This window comes from Mustela nivalis, assembly GCF_964662115.1.
Source record: "Mustela nivalis genome assembly, chromosome: 1".
Classification (NCBI taxonomy): domain Eukaryota; kingdom Metazoa; phylum Chordata; class Mammalia; order Carnivora; family Mustelidae; genus Mustela; species Mustela nivalis.
In genome coordinates, this window is record NC_139020.1 from 199,344,813 (window position 1) to 199,360,521 (window position 15,709).

Below are 15,709 nucleotides of genomic sequence, written 5' to 3' on the forward strand. Positions count from 1 at the left end.
AAGAGGCCAGGGAAGAAACCAAGACCCTCTCCGTGACAGATCAACAGGGGACCCTCTCACTGTACCTCTTCTGTCGCTCACTGCTCGGCAGGCTTACAGGCCTCAGTCCCCGCCCGTCCCCACCCAAGCTAGACACACACATGCAGGCAAGTGCTCCATCACCCATGATGATTGATGGGGGGGGGGATCGAGGGACAACCAATCACAGGAGGTTAGAACCAGAAGAACCTTCGAGACCTTTGAGTCCTACCCTCCCCCTTGCCCCTACATGCAGGTGGGGGCACTGAGGCTCACCCTGGCTGAACCTGATCGCTGGAAACAAGCCGTTCACTTGCCCTGCCCCACCCCTGGGAATGGGCTTCGAGAATGTGTCCCCAGCTGCCAGACTGCTAGGCTGTAGTACCCTGGCTCCACGGGGCCTGACTCTCCCAGCGACCTCGCACAACCTCCTTCCCCTCCCCAGTCCTCAGTTTCCTATCTGTGAAAACGAGGGGGTCTCACCCGCCTTGTCTGCTTTGTGGAAAAGTAGATATGCAGGCTCTCAGAAAACAGGTTAAAGCAACAGCCACAGGGGCTGCCTCATGAGGACAAAGCCAGAGGCCCCTCAGGGTTGGGGCCCAGGCAGTAAACCCCCCGAGAGAGGGTTCTCCATGCGAGCCCCTGACAGCTTGCTGCCTCTTCCAGCTCTCGTGCCAGGCGAGGCAGGGAGACATCATAAGGGGAGGAGGGACTCCCAGGGACCTGCTTAAGGCCAGCACAAAGAGCCATGGAAAGAAGTGGGCCCATGTGTGGGAACCTCCTTTTCTGTCACAGTCGTGTCCCTTAGTATCTGGACTTCAGTTTCCCCTTCTGGGAATGGGGGGTGGGTAGGTGGTTGAGTTTCGAAGGTTCCTTCCAGCTTGGCAAAGCCAAACCCTAGCTCCCAATACTAATACTGGGTAGGGCACAGATCACTCCTGCCCATTCCCTTGAAGCCGCGTCTGGAAGGTGGGTGAAACAGCATGGAGGATCCAGCCCCATTACTAGGCCACCGCAGGCCTTACACGTATCTGCTCGTTCCCCCTGCACAGGCAGGAAGGGCTCAAAGAGGGAGCCGCAGGGGGTGGGTGCCCAAGGAGGTGAGTGCCTGAGCAGGTCAACCCCAAGGTGGTACCTTCTGGACATCGGGCTCGGTCAGTAACCGGGTAGCCAGGTCACTGTCCCCCTCAGGGGGCGCCCGGGCCTGCAGGTACAGCTGTGGGGAAGGGGGAGGGCACAAGGTGGAAGAGGCAGAGGAGAGAGAAGAGGAGGAAGATGGGGAGAGGGGGGGTTAGAGCGGGACCAGGGGCAGCTGCCAGGGTTCTGCCCCGTGGGAAGGCTATGTGTGCCCTGACACCCAGGCAGAGAGCCTCACCAGGCACTGAGGAAGTCAGGGATCCGAGAGCTGCCCATGCTCAGAACAGACCTGGGTCTGGGGGCAGGGCAGGTAAGTGGGCAGGAGCAGGGACTATATCTAAAACAGCGGGCCCTCCTCCTGCCCCTGGCCTTGGGGCGGGAGAAAGGGGGACAAGGGGCCAGGGCAGCTCCTGTCCTTCCGCCACATCCCTCTTCCTATGGGGTGCAGAGCCATCCCAAGCCTTAGGCCACCCTGCTCGCCACAGACAGCCCCAGCCCAGTCCAGCCCAGCCCAGCCCAGGACGGGCAGCCCCCACGAGGGATTCCGGGCCCCGCCCACCTTGCTGTTCTGGATGAGGCGAGTAAGGTGTTCGAAGCAATTGTTGCTCAGGAAGGTGGCCTGCAGCACCGGCCGGTCCTCGCACGCCAGCATCCGGGGGATGGCGTCTGCAGACGGGTCTCCGGTCAGCCCCCCGCTCCATCCCGTCAGCGACCCCGCCCGCTCAGCCTCTCGCCTTCTTCCCACGCTGCCCGGTCCTGCCTTCCGTCTGCGCGTGGACCTTCCCCGGCCGAGCCACCTCCCCAGGAGCCTGGGGGCCCATACCCACCGAGCATGCTGACCCGTAGGGCGACAAGGGCCTCTTCGGGGCCTGGGCTTGGGCCCGCTGGCCAGTCGGCATTAAGGATGCGGAAGTAGCCCTCAAGCAGGGTGCGGAGCTCTGGCCCACGGGGGGGCGTGCGGCTGGCATGCAAGACATGTACGGCCCCCACGAGCGCCTCCAGCGCCAGGGGCACCAGGCGGGGGTCCTGCGCCGGCCCATGGTCCCAGCCCCGTACCACACCCAACAGGCCCTGCACGGAGCCAGCGCTCACGGCCATCTGCCCGTTCTCCTGCAGGTGTGGGCAGAGACGGCAATGGTCAAAGGGCTTGAGCAGCAGAGCCCCTGAGGTGGCCGCCCTCTGGTTCGCAGGCTCCTCCGGGCTTACCTTCCCTCCCGCGAGGATAGCCCCGAACAGGTGGACGAGGCGAAGCAGCAGCATGGGGGGCAAGCCATCTGCCCCCTGCAGGCTCTCTGGATAGGGTGGGTGGGCAGGACAGGATGACGTCACCAAGCTTGCAGGGGACTACCCAAGAGGGAGGTGCCCTGGGGTCGGGGGAGAGGACTGGGATGTCCCGTGTGAGGGGAAAAGACCCCGTTCTGTCCTTGGGGGTCTAAAATGTCATGGCTCTCTGCTAGGGAGGTCTAGGGAAGACATGGCCCTTCTTCGGGGAGCTTGAAGGCCTGTGGTCCTGCCCTGAAAGCCTAGCCAGTCCCCCAGATCTTTAACCTCCAAAGCAGGGACCCCAGGGTAGGCAACACACACCCCCACCCCACTTCCCCACGGCAAGCCAGAGTTGAGCTTCTCAGATACAAAGCTGCTCCCGCTACCCTGCGACAGTTGGAGCTTCCTGTGACCTGTTCTGGGGACCTCGCTGTATCTACCATACAGATGCCCCCCAACCCCCACCCATGCCCCCGATGGGGACTTCTAGGGGCTTTCACAGTCTCCCATGTGGGAGGCCCACCTGGCTCTGCTCCAGCCAAGCTGGACAGGATGCCAGGCCACAGACTGAAACTCACAGAGCAGAAGGGACCAGCCCTGGGTCACATGAGTGGTGTGTATGGTGGGGGATGGGGGCAAGAGCAGGGCTCACTAGATTCGGGTGGGACGGGCTGGGACAGCTCCTTGGGCAGAGGGCATCTGAGCTGAAGCCCAAGAATGCAGGTGGTCTGGGAAGGGACAGGAAGCAGTAGGGAAAGTCATGGAATAACAGTGCATTTCAGGAGGGAGAGGACAGGGTGCAGAGAGCGAGTAGGACTGGAAAGGGACTGACGGTAAGAGGAACAAAATCCAGTCTATTCTGCAAAGAGCACTCAGGTTGTGGGAGAACGGAGGCAGGAGCTCCCGGGGTGTGTGTGTGGGGGGGCGTGTCTCCCCTTTTGGAGTCGTGGCCCCTGCTCCAGACCCCAGGCCTGCAGCAACATGGCACACCCCAGTGACACTTCCACACCTTCTGTGCTAACAGGCCACCGCCTCACCAAGCCTGGTCTGCCCCAGTCCACAGCCATCCTGCCCTGTCCCATCTAAAGTCCTGGCCAGCCACCCTTGGATGAGAGGGAAAGAGGGGACTGGAGAGAAGAAGGTCCCCAGGGGCCAGAGATGTCCTGGGGGCCGGCTTGTCCAAGACCACGGGAGCAGGAAGCAGAGTCGGTGTAGACATTGTCTAAAGGAAGGGTGCAGCCTCCAGGGGGAAAGGGATCAGATTGGGGAGTTTTAAGAAGGTCCAGATCAGAGTGCGATCCCAGGGGCTTCTCGGACCCAGGAAGCAGGAGGGAAGAGGGAAGGGAAACTGCTCCCCCACCTCATGGAAGGCCTTCACTCCCGCTGGGAAGAGAAATCACTCATTGTGCCCACACCTGCCCTTTCTTTCCTCTCTGGCCCCAAACTCCCTCGCCCCTGGAGGCCTCGTCAGTTTTCCGTGGTGCTCCCAGCCCTGCTGGCTGCCACTACTAAGGGCATCCCGCCCCTGTGGCCACTGGGATGGGGAACTGCAGGAAGGGGCTCAGGTCTGGGGGTGGGGCCAGGTGGGGGCCCCCCGAAGGGGCAGGGGCGGGGCCTGACCTCGGAAAAAGGCGCTGAATTCACAGGGCAAAGCCGCTGGAGGGAACTTGTACTTGCTCTTCTCCTTGGAACTGATGACTTCCCTGGGGGTGGGGGTGGGGAATGGGCAGGGGCCCGGGTGAGGCCAGGCACTGCACCCTTGCCCTGGCCATCCACCCACACCAGCTGGGCCCCCTGCCACCTCCAGACCCCGGCCAGAGAGGCCACCCTCCACCCTTGGTGGGTCCTCTGAAGTGGGCTGGCTCTCACCCACTGTGCTGGCGCCGCCAGGTCTGGTAGGGGTCAAAGAGGCCCTCACAGAGAAGCAGGGCGTGCAGGGCCACGTTCTCCAGCAGCAGCCCACGGCCCTCCTGTGATGCTGGGGTTCCTTTCAGCTGGAGGCATGGGGAGAGGGCGGAGGGGGTTCACTGGGCCCCGGATACCGCCTACCACCCCCCACCCCCGCCCCAGGCTAGAGCCCACCTCACCTCTGCCATCAACCGGGTCAGCAAGGCCAGCACCCGGGGCAGTAGCACCTGGCCCCAACCGGCCTCTACATTCTCCAGGTTCCTGGGAGGGAATGGGAAGAGAGGTCCCGGGGGTACAGCAGCCCCACCTCCAGCCCCCACCCCACTCCCAGCTGCCCACCCTCCCCAGAGCAGGAAGCAGGGACCCACCTGCAGAGGACGATGAAGAGCCTGAGCAGCAGCAGGGCTTGCTCCGGGTCCCCCGCGTCCAGCTGCTCGGCCAGGACATGCAGCGCGTCCAGGGGCAGCAGCGGTACCTCGGCACCCGCCTCCTCCGGCCTGCAGGGAGGGGGTCGCTAGGGCACCATGGATCCTGTCTCCCAGCGCCGGTCCCCGCCCTCCAGGTAGATCCAGGCTCACCTGCGTGGCTCCAGAGAGGACAGCGAGATGCTGTTCTCGAAGGCACCCACGAAGGCCTTCAGCCACTGCTGCAGGTAGCCCAGGTCCTTCTGTGGGGGAGGGGCGGGGGGCAACAGGGGTGAGGGCAGACCAGGGGCCGTGGACAGGGTTTGGAGGCAGGGCAGTGTGGGAGGACAGAGGGAGGGGTGGGTAGGGGAGGAGAGAGGACAGGAAGTTGGAAGGTCAGCCGGAGAGGGCTGTCCTGCACATTGACCTCTCTCCCAGGACCCCTGTCTGCTTTTCCCAGTCTCCTAGTCTCTGCTCCCACCTCCCTAACCCTTGGGGATTCAGGCAAGCCTGACATGGGGCTTTGGTGTGCACACTCCTGGGATGGGGCCATGGCCCACACTGATGCTGGGGCTGAAGGCTTTCCACCCGCCAGCCACCCGGATCCAAAGCCTTGGGCTGCCTTCTCCCAGCTCAGCAGCCACCACCTCCAGGAGACCGTGCTGCACGCACACCATGGGCCAGGAGGACCCATGCACATGCACATTCCCCACACAAACAGGCAGAATGCCCTACCTCACCCTGGGAACCTAATGCCCCACCCTGGCTGGTTACCTGGACCCCAGGCCCCAAAGCTGGTTCCATGGGCAAGAGGGGCAGCGGCTGAGCCCGAGTTTGGGCGCCCGCCGCCAGGGAAACTTTGGTGTGAACGGGAAACGTCCCCTCCCGCCCCGCCGGAGCAGGAAGCGCAGAGTCACGGTGGGGGAGGAGGGCTGCTTCCTCCCGGCAGACCGCAGGGATGTGGGGGGGCCAGCCCCACCGGGGCACCCAGGGCCCTTCAAGAGAAGCAGTGAGGGACCTGGCCCAGCACCGGGGGCGGGGCCTGGAGTGCAAAGGGGCGGGGCCACACTGCCCAGGGTGGGGCCTGTGGACCAGAGGCTCGTTTTTTCTGGCATGAGGTTCCATCTTGGAGTTTCCACACCTGCTGCTATAGAACCCTTCGTTCAAGGCACCCACAGCTCCCTGACCCCAGTCCAAGCCTCAGGCCTAGGGAACACCATCGATGTGGAGGACTCGGTCATACCTTTGTCCTGGCCCCCCTTCCCTGTGTCCTGGCCTCCCTGCTTGGCTCTACTGGTCTCTACTCCCAGGAGAGAGTTGAGTACATCCTAGCCTAGCCCCGGTCTGTTCTACCCTGTAAGCACAGAATGGGTGGTGGTCTGGAGCTCTTTCTCCCACCCAGGCCTCCTTCCCTACCTGCTGACCTCATCTGCAGCTCCCCCAAACCAGCTGAGCCCAAAAGGCACATTTCTTTCCCAGGGGCAGGGGGTGGGGCAGGGACCAGACTGCAGAAGGCAGGAGGGGTAAGGGACACATCATAGGTGCCGTGTCCCCGGTGCCGCGCACCTCGACTCAAGGTCTTCCAGAACTACCTTGGGTGGTTGGCTCCTCTCTGCTGCCTGTAGGCTCCTGACCTCAGGGTAGGGACTGAATGGGCCCCAGGGAAGGGGTTAGACCCCAGCAGACTGGGCCAGGTCCACAAGAAACCGAGGCAGAGCAGTCCTCACCCTGTGGCTGGGCACCTTCCTTGTGCATTTGTCACAGATCTGAGGCCTAGGCAACTGAGGGAAGGGTTGGGGCCATGGAGGTGCCAGATTTGAAACAACGCCAGACCTTTGTTTTAGGCCTGGGCCACTCATGGTTGCTGACCAGCCGGTCCGAGCTGACCACGTGGCCTCTGCCTCAGTGACCCCACAGATCCTGGTCTAGCTTCAAAAATGGCCCAACACTATCTGCCCCCTTCTACCCTCAAACCACCCCCGTCAAGCCATAGACATGTCTCACCTAAAATATAAGTTCATTTTGCACCCCCTGCCATTCTACTGAGTACCTGAAAGCCCAGATTTGACCATGTCCCTCCACCCTGGCCTGAGGATAAGGCCTGAACTGAGCTTGGCATTCCAGGTCCCGAGTCTGATCACAGCTGCTTCTCCAGCCTCTCCATCTGAGTCACATCTTCTAGTCCAGGCCTCTGTCTATCCTAGGCCCCACTGCCGTCCGTGGCTTTGGGCGTTTGATACTTAAGCAGGAGCCTCCCTACCTCTTCATGGCCATCACCTGGTTTGACCCTTCCACAACTTGGGTGGGCCCCTCAACACTCTGCACACCCTAACTTTCTGTCCCCAGAACCACACCCACGGCCTGTCCAGCAGGTCCAGGCTGGGCTGGGTTCAGGGCTGCCCCTGAAGGGTAGCCCTGGGTTCAGGGTTCAGGCGGTCAAGGTAGCCTTCTGGGCTCTGGGAGAGCACGAGGGGTCTCTAAAGCATGGTACTAGGGAGGGATGGGGTCTCTGCCTGTCCTGCCTCTGACCTGGGACCCACGGCTTGTGGCTGCCATGCTGGGAGATATGCCTGCCGGGGTCGGGACTCACAGGGCCATGGTGGCCATGTAGCATGCCAGGGGGTCTGGAGCTGGAAGAAGCGGCCATAGGGCCCGGCCTTCCCACACTTCACAGAGAGACCTCAACTAGCTCCTCCCTCCCTTTCCAGCTCGGAGCAGGAATGCTGGGCAAGGCCAGCCCAGTCCCCAACTTGAAGGGGCCAGGGCCTCATGAAGGCAGTGCAGGAGCAGCCACACTCCTCCTCAGGCCCTGAGGCTCAGCTGTAAGTGGTACTAAGGACCTGGAGGTCCGGGGAGCAAGTTGTGGGGAAGGGGAGGTCAGTGACCCCAAGGTGGGTGGGCCTCTGTCTATCGTGGCCAGCCCTGAGGGCATTCAGTTCTGGGGCTGCAGGGCTCCCAAGGGCTAGTTAGGCCCAAAAAGTCACTGGGGGTGCATGGAACTGCCGCTTCCGTAGAACTCTGAGGTATCCCAGGATGGCTGAAGGCAGGTGGCTGTAGCATGTTACGGGGGGAGGGGGCTGGGGGCTGTCTGCCAGGGGACAGGGACGACCGACCTGCTGGACATTGTGCTGCCCCTCCACTTGGCTCACCCTGAGGGGACACCCAGAACTTGCTTCAAACCCCGATCCCAGCCCGTCATCTCCTCTCGGAGTTCATAATGGTGCAATACACAGAAATGTCCTTAACCACCACCTGGCGTCCCGTGTGCCCCAGTACACACACATCGCCACCCCTGTCTGCCCAGCAGCCCCTACCCTCCAGATGGCTCAGCCCGAGGGCATTCCTCGCTGTCCCCGTACCCACAGGTCCGCAAGCACTTTGCCGTCCGTGCTTCCTCTGCCTGAATGCTCCCCAGAGCCGGCACCTTTCTCGAGCCCCAGCCCTGGCTGGTGCTTCGGAGGTCGGGCTGCCAACTCAGACCAGTGGTTGAGAGCACGGGTTCTGGAGTCCAGCCATGGTTCTCAGACTCCATAGCTTGTTACTCACCATTCATCTCTCTGCACTGCAGCTGCCCCTTGAAACCCATCCCTCCATACCTCACAGGTAAATCCTCTCCAACCACACCGCATCCCCCCCCCCCCAGCACGGGACAAGGTGAGGGGGAGCTCCCTCCCCAAATCCAGGGGCTCTGCCTTCCCAAGCCCCTGGTATCTAGGCGGATAGATAAAACACTAATGTTTTCCCCACGCACTTCCAACAGTGACCAATAAGTAGCAGACCTTGGTTCACTGGCAGAGCCAAGGTCTCCTGGGTGTCTGGCCCAGGCAGGTAGAATGGTGTGGGTGGTCCCCAGGTTAGAGCTAGGAGCAGGGTAAGGAGAGAAGATTGTAGCTCCAAAGTGGGTGACCCCACCTAGTCAGAATTGCCTGGGTGGTAGTGAGTACCCCATTTCCAGACAGGCAAGCAGAAACGGGACAGAGTGGGGTGGGGTCTGATCAGGATAACCTCTTTCAGGCCTGGGGGGGGGGGTCCCCACTCAGCATCAGGAGAGAGATGGCAATGTCAAGCCAAAGGTGGTTTCTGGCTACACCAGGATGCCTGAAGGTCAGACTTGGAGGACCTTGAGTCAAAGAAGGAAGCTAGAAGATGGGGACTCTGCCAGAGGCAGGGGCAACTGAGGCACAGTGGTGCAAGTGCCCAGGTGGCTGAGCCAGTCTCTCCCCATTACCTGGGGACGGGGTCTTGCAAGGGGCAGAACTTCTGGTCTCCATAATGCCCCCCAGGGCTTAACCTTCCCCTAGTCCTATCACTATGGAAACCGAGAATTTCCTTTCAGGGTCCCCATAGTAACCGACCCCGTTTCCATGGGGACCCCACACTTCCACATCAGCGCCCCAGTTGCCATAACAACTCCAGGGATTACCAGCCCCTCCCCCCAAGTCTGGGCTCTGTGGTATTCTCCCCATCACCTCAGTCCGGCCCCCTTCAGTTGCCTTGGTAATAAATGCAGGACAGGGGGAGCCCTGGTTGCCCTAAGGAGACTAGCCTACCTTCCCTTTTCCCGGTTCGAGAGGGTACACTGAGGCATAGGGAGGCATAGGACTCAGCTGAGGTCCCAGAGGGAGCTCTGAGAGCCTGACCAGGTTTCCATGAGGCAACAGATCTCATCAGTCAGGGTGAAGGACCAAGGGGGGGTGCACAGAGCAAGGTCAACTCCAGCTCTGTCCTGACCTCTCTCTGACTCTTGACCCTGAGTCCTCGCTGGCATCACGGAAGAGTTCAGCCTGGGCTCCCACCTGGAACCTGAATGTCTGTCCTGTCCTGCCCTCTGTGGCCCTGAGTGCCCCAGATGTCAGGCCCTCCAGCGCTCCCTTTCACTGGGGGGCTGTGGAGCTACACTTTGCTCCAGCCCAAAGGAGTTGCTCATTTGCATGTTATTTTGCACAACTTTTATATGCCGCCCAAGGGCCAGCCCCAGGCCTCTGATCCTTGCCCCCATCCTGGACCTTCCTGGGGAAGCCCCACCCGTCACCCAGGCCTTCCTCTCACTCCAGACCCCTGGCCTCTCCAGGTGCTTGCTTCTGATCTTCCCATCTCCCATCCCCGCGAGCCCAAACTCCGCCCTCTGACAACCAGTCACTGCTGGGGGGCTTGTCTCCTGCAGCCAACCCTGCAGTGGATATGCAGAGGGCCTCTCGAAGTGTGGGGTGCAGGGAAACTGCCAAGCAGCAAGCACAGGGAGGGTGAAATGGGGACCTGCGCTGAGGTCCGGCTTGGTCAGGGGGACAGGGGGACAGGGGGACAAATGCCCGCTCAAGCAGGAGGGAGAAGGCTCCACGCAGAGGAAACAGTTTGTGCCATCCCAGGGTGCAGAACCCACCAGAGGCTTCCTGCCCACAGGACTAGACCTTTCCTGGGCAAAGGAACAGAGGAGGAAGACTGGGTTGGAGTTCTGACAGAATCTACCCCAAACGTGTCCCATGACCTTGGTATGACCCTGCCTTGCTTTCCCCACCGAGGCCCTGAGGGGTTCAGACTAAGTGATGTCCGGGAATGCTCTGGTCCTCCTTCCTCTCTCAGAAGCCACCTGGCGTCACCTTCCCCACTTGTGACCCCCAACGGAGTAGGGCCCACTGAGGGAGGGGGGGAGGGCAGGTCTGAACCTGGGGTCTGTGAGGAGAACGGAAGGGCAGAAAGGGGGTGCTCCCTTGGGCGGGCCTAGACCCACAACTGGGAAAACAGGTTTCCCAGCTGATGTCAGCTCTCTCAGCGGAGGGGAGGGGCGTGGTTGTTGGGAGAACCTTCTGGCTGGGTGGGTGGCTGGCCAGCTCAGGGGTCTCTCAACACCCTCTATCAGTTCAGTCTCTTCCCTCGCCTTCCTCCCCCGCCCTCCCACGCAAGCACACAACACACAATAGGTCCCTAGCAGGCCTCAAAGTAGCACAGGCACCACTCCCTGGGAGCCCAGCATGGAGGGGTGGGGACCTGTTCCGGGAGCAGGAGCAGGACCAAGCGGGCAGGAAGGCAGCGCTGGGAGATTGGCCGAAGCTTCCGGTTCACACTCACATCCTGGATTTGTTTGCCAGGCCCTAGGCCGCCCCCTGACTGCCCGGGCTTCTAGGGCTCCAGCTAGCCAGCCCGTGCCCCAGACCTGCCCTGGTGAGGGGAGGAGCTGGGGCGGTAGAGGGAACTCGGCAGAAATGGTGCTAAGCCCCTCCTGAGGGAATGGGGGCGCTGACCTTCTGCAGAGCACAGCCTAGAAGGGGCAGCAGGAGGCAAGCACGCTCACCTGGAGGTCCAGTCCTGGGAGACCACACCTAGATGGCCTTCGCCCGCAGCACTAGCATTAACATCCCTCAGACTCACTACCTGGTTCATGCCCCCCTTCATCCCGTCACAGGTGGCAAAACCAAGGCCCAAGAATCTGCCCACAGCCATTGGGGCAATCAGAGGCATAAGGGACAGATGCAGGTTTCCTTCTGAATCTTTTCTCTTCACAAGGACCAACCTTTGGAGATGTAGACAGAGAGGCCTGAGTGAGGGGACCCCAGGGGGCCAGGAGCTTTCCCTGGTCCAGACAAGCCAGATGGGCTACCCCTCTGTAGAGTCTAGGCCAGCCCTGATGTCAGGGCTGGGACAAGTTTATAGACAGAGAAATAGAGACTCAGGTGTAAAGAGCTTTTGCCTTGGGTCACACCAGACAGGGATCCTACACACAATGCCTCCTGCCAGCGGCCTGGACCTCTCATCCCCGAAGTGGACTCAAGAAGCCATGGTCCTTATGGCCTGGATTCTGGGTCCCTAGGGCCCCACATCCAGCCTGCAGTCCTAGGAGACAGTCCGCCAGCCTCTTCACAGAGGGCCAGCTGATCTGGTCATGAACTTCCCTCTAGTGACGAGATCAGGGGTACACAATAGTCCATTGTACCCAGGGCACACCTGAGCCAGGAGCATGAATCCAGGCAGGTGCAGGGAGGGAGGCCGATGCTAGATGAAGAGGAGGCGGGCATTACCCTGGAATCCCTCCCTGCTGTGAAAGCAGAGGAAAGTGGGAGCCTAGGTGCGTGACACACAGAGTCTGGGGGACGCCAGGCTCTCAGCTCTCGCAGGACACTGGGGTGGGAGTCATTCCCTTCACCTTCTGAGGCCATGAGGTAGTCTCTGAGACAGGACAGGGAGCTCGGGAGGGCAGGGCATCCCTCCACCCCTTTCAAACATCCCTTCTATCTCACCTCCCCTATCCCCTCCCTCTGCATCCAAGGCAAATCTTTTCTTCTGGCTGGACCCCCAGGTCCACCCAGGGGCGGGGTAATAGCCTCCAAGGATCAGGGTCAGGGAGGAGCTCATCACTGCCGGCGCACTGATGCGGAGTAGCTTGAGCTGACTCAAATCGGACTAAAGTAGGGACACCCCCTACCTCTCACCCCCAACGCCCGCCTACCGGCAACCACGCCACCCCGCAGCCCACTCAGACCCTTCGGCCCTGATCACCCAGTAGGGCCGCGCCCACAGGAGAGTCAAGCCCAAATGCAAACTAAGCCCTCCTGCCCCTCCCAACCCAACAAAGTCTCTCATTTATTTTCCGAGCCTCAGTTTCTCCGTCTGTAAAAGAGGGTCGGTGTCCGGCCGTCTCGACCTGGGACCCTCTCCTCATCAGGCACAACCCAGGTTGCGCAGTCCCCACCCAAGAAGCTCTTGCGAGATGCACGCCTGCGGCGGTCATCCCCCAGGTATAAGAGTCTGAGGCGCTGGAGGCTCCGGCGGGCCGGGGGCGGCGCACACGTGTGTGCCGAGCCCGAGTCCGCTCGGCGCGCGCCGTACATCTACGCGGCCCCGGGAACCGGGGCGCAGGTGCAGCCGCAGCGGGGCGCGCGGAGCTGGGGGCACAGCGGGAGCGGCGCGGGGCGGGCTCACCTGAGCGTAGTAGAGCAGCCACAGCTCGTACAACCGCTCCGAGGCGGCCATGTCCCGGCCCGGCTCCGGCCCTGCTGCGCGCCACCTGCCGCCGCCGCCTCCTCCGCGCCGCCCGCCGGTTGCCCTCGGCCAGGCCCATGGGCGGAGGGAGTCACTCCGGGGCGGAGCGGCGCGGTACTACTCGGGGAAGTAGTACTGGCCCCCGCCGCGCTGAGCCACCCAAGTCCGCACGCTCCTCCTCCTCGCGGCCGGCCGCCGCCCGGCTTCCTGCACTTAGCTGCGGCTACCACCGCCCCGCCTCTCCCGGGACCGTGCAAAGGGCGGGGAGCCCGGAGGGAGGAGGAGCTTGAGGTCAGGGCGGTCTGGGAGGGCGCCCAGCAGTCCCGCCTTCAGCAGTGCGAACCCCCGACTGCGCCTCGGGAAGGGCCGGTCTGAGCCTCCTGGGTGTGGGTCGGGGTCAGGTATTCCAAACTTGGCCCCCTCACAGTGCGCAAGGCTGGAATTGCCTCCCTTCGTGCGAGAATGGGGTGTCCGTATCCCGGGGCGGGGGGTGGGGGCGTGGGGGTGGTGAGCAGGGGCTGCGGGCCGCGTTCGGAAGGCCAGAGTCCTTCAACAAATGGTAACAACAACCAGCGGCCACTTGTAGAGTTTACCACGTGCCTGGTGCTGTTCTAAGCGCTTTAAGGGGGAGACCGACATGCCACGTTTTTGCTCCTACTGTTTGTGGAGCAGGATGGGAACATCAGAGAGCAGTGCCCTTCATCTGTCCTGCAGATCCCTGGGAGATTTAAGCAATCCTCACGGGTTCCCTCTTCCAAGAAGCCTCCTAGATGCTCCCGTAAAAGCATCCTCCACTCTAGGGCCCAGCACTGGTCTTCACATCTTTTGTTTTCATTAACCTCAAGAGGTTAAAGGCAAGAGGATGTCTCATGAGTCTGTTTTACAGATGGAGAAACTGAAGCCCAGATGGGCCAAATGAGAATTACTTGGGTAGCCGGGGACAGTGTGGACAGGATGGGCAGGGATGGAGGCCTGACTGACTCTTTGCTGGCCCACTGTCATCCTCACCCGGGAACCTCTCCCTGCCCCCTCCCCTGGCCAGCCTGCCAGGGAGGTGAGGGGCCACCTGGTGTTGGGCAGGGGTCAGGCCCTTTGTTGGAGTCAGGGAGAAGTTTGTGGAGCCCAGAAAGGTACTCTCAAGTAAAGGAACTGCAGTCTGGAGTCTCCCAGACCTTGAGTGGCCAAGAGAAGACAGACTCTTTCCCAGTTCCTATCCTTTTCTGTCCTCCTGACTTCTTGGGCAGCCGCTCCACTCTGGCCTTTTTTCCTGCCCTGTGCATCCTACCTCTGAGCTGACTTCCTGAGCACCTGCTACCTGGTACTCCCTGGGACCCTGGTACAGGTTCTGACGATTCGCCCCTCTGGATGTGGGGGAACAGGGCACCAAAAGGCCCTGGCTAGTGAGGTTGAGGGTCATTTTGGAGGGGCTGGACAGACGTCTTGTGGCACAGGGGCCTCTGAAAGGAAGTGGGAGGAGTGGGCATCCACCTGCTACCAGCCTGGGAATGGAGACCCTAAGCAGGAGACAGCTTTGCTGGGAGACAAGTCATGGTATGTGTTGGGGGGAGGGAGGCATGGCCTCTAGGTGGCTTTGGGGAACTTGGCATCCTGTAGGAAGATCTTAACTTAAGCCAAAGTGGTCTCCGGGTTGTCAGGATATGCTGGTTAATGCAGGAAAGAAGACCCTGCCAGCTCTTGCTGGCGAGCACTGTAACTATTGCCTACCTGTTGCAATCAAGGCCAAATCAACTCTCAGTAGTTCTCAAGAATTAAGCTCGGGAGGTTCCTGGAGGCCCACTGGGCCCACTTTGGGAGTTTGTTCTTCTCCAAGTTAGGTAGTCTGACTCTGAGTACGTTGCTGCTCCGGGGGGGCTTGGAGGTGGGAGGGCATCACCCATGAGCCTGGAGGAAACGGCCATTCAGCCAAGCGCTGCACTGCACAGGCTTTATCTGAGCTGAGAGCGGATACAGAAGGGCCTAGGGGCCCATGAACAAGTGCATTCAGGAAGTCACTGACACCTGTAGAGGAAGGAAGGCGCAGATCTTTTATTAAACTGAGATCGGAGTGGAGGGTAGACTTCTTGAAGGCATTCGGGCCTTGAAGAATCTGGACAAGAGGACAGGGTTGGGTCAGTGCATTCCATGCAGCGGGTATGGAGTGAGGGGCGTGGTTGGCGTTTGCTTAGGCAAAAGCGGAGCAATCGACGCGCTCTATCCTCCTTCACTCAGGTCTGATTCCACTTGGTGCTTTCTCATTGATGGGCATTGGACGAATCGAGCCTTACGGCCTTTCTCTTTACAGTGCCCTCCCCCAGCAGGCGAGGCTAGTCGCGGGGAATAGTGGGGCGGGCCCTGCTATGGCAACTCAGTATTGATTGGTTTTCAGGACTTCCTGATCTCCCGTTCTCGTCACTGGATTGGCCGCCAGAGGTTCCTCTACTCCCCGGGCCTGCGCGATGCAGGACGAGAGAAGAGGAGGGTGGGCAACATGGCGGCTACTGCGGCTGGTGTGGGCCGGCTAGAGGAAGAGGCGTTGCGGCGAAAGGAACGGCTGAAAGCCCTAAGGGAAAAAACCGGGCGCAAGGTGAGGAATGTAGAGTGAGGACTGTGGCTGAGGTAGCCAGTATTCGGGTCCAGAACAGGGACGAGAGGGCAGGGGACTACTAGGAAAAGGTAGCTGCGGGTGACGCGCATGCCCGCGCGGGTGGTGCTTGCGCGGAGTCGGAGCCCGCCTACCAGGTGTAGTGGTTAGCTGCCTGGGACTCTTTTGGCGCTGGTTCCCCGTCGCCGCGCATGCGCGAGGCGGGGACGGGGGGGGGGGGTGGTTTCTTTCTGGTTTTTGTCTTATGCGTCTCCAGGGCAGTTTCTAAGTTTGGGTGCTCGTTGTATTAGGCGTAATTTTTTCGCTTTTGAGCTATCCCCTTTCCCCCACGACCCCGGCGGCCTTCCAGTCTGGTGAAATTCAGTGAATGTGGCAGACCCTCCCTGTCTGGCACCGCGCCTTG

At 61.3% G+C, this 15,709-nt stretch overlaps 2 protein-coding genes across 7 annotated transcripts in view; one reads left to right on the top strand and one right to left on the bottom strand.

Annotated features, from left to right (window-relative positions):
• NBEAL2 (neurobeachin like 2) overlaps window positions 1–12,940 on the bottom strand; it is a 29,017-nt gene extending 16,077 nt beyond the window's left edge. Inside the window, exons 1-10 of one of the 4 annotated variants that reach the window (XM_082705244.1) lie at window positions 12,645–12,940; window positions 4,905–4,993; window positions 4,695–4,823; window positions 4,506–4,587; window positions 4,288–4,412; window positions 4,039–4,121; window positions 2,362–2,447; window positions 1,983–2,265; window positions 1,715–1,821; window positions 1,154–1,234 (exon numbers count right to left, since the gene is read on the bottom strand). In XM_082705244.1, coding sequence (XP_082561370.1) covers window positions 1,154–1,234; window positions 1,715–1,821; window positions 1,983–2,265; window positions 2,362–2,447; window positions 4,039–4,121; window positions 4,288–4,412; window positions 4,506–4,587; window positions 4,695–4,823; window positions 4,905–4,993; window positions 12,645–12,695 — 1,116 coding nt within the window. In that variant the 5' untranslated portion in view covers window positions 12,696–12,940. Of the gene's footprint in view, window positions 1–1,153; window positions 1,235–1,714; window positions 1,822–1,982; window positions 2,266–2,361; window positions 2,448–4,038; window positions 4,122–4,287; window positions 4,413–4,505; window positions 4,588–4,694; window positions 4,824–4,904; window positions 4,994–5,504; window positions 5,641–12,644 lie in introns of those variants that run through there. The other 3 variants (XM_082705242.1, XM_082705245.1, XM_082705243.1) reach the window with 3 other exon arrangements.
• Window positions 12,941–14,594: 1,654 nt separating this feature from the next.
• CCDC12 (coiled-coil domain containing 12) overlaps window positions 14,595–15,709 on the top strand; it is a 55,817-nt gene continuing 54,702 nt past the window's right edge. Inside the window, exons 1-2 of one of the 3 annotated variants that reach the window (XM_082705433.1) lie at window positions 14,595–14,833; window positions 15,091–15,288. In XM_082705433.1, the coding sequence (XP_082561559.1) occupies window positions 15,193–15,288 (96 nt within the window). In that variant the 5' untranslated portion in view covers window positions 14,595–14,833; window positions 15,091–15,192. Of the gene's footprint in view, window positions 14,934–15,090; window positions 15,289–15,709 lie in introns of all 3 variants that reach the window. The other 2 variants (XR_014304493.1, XM_082705432.1) reach the window with 2 other exon arrangements.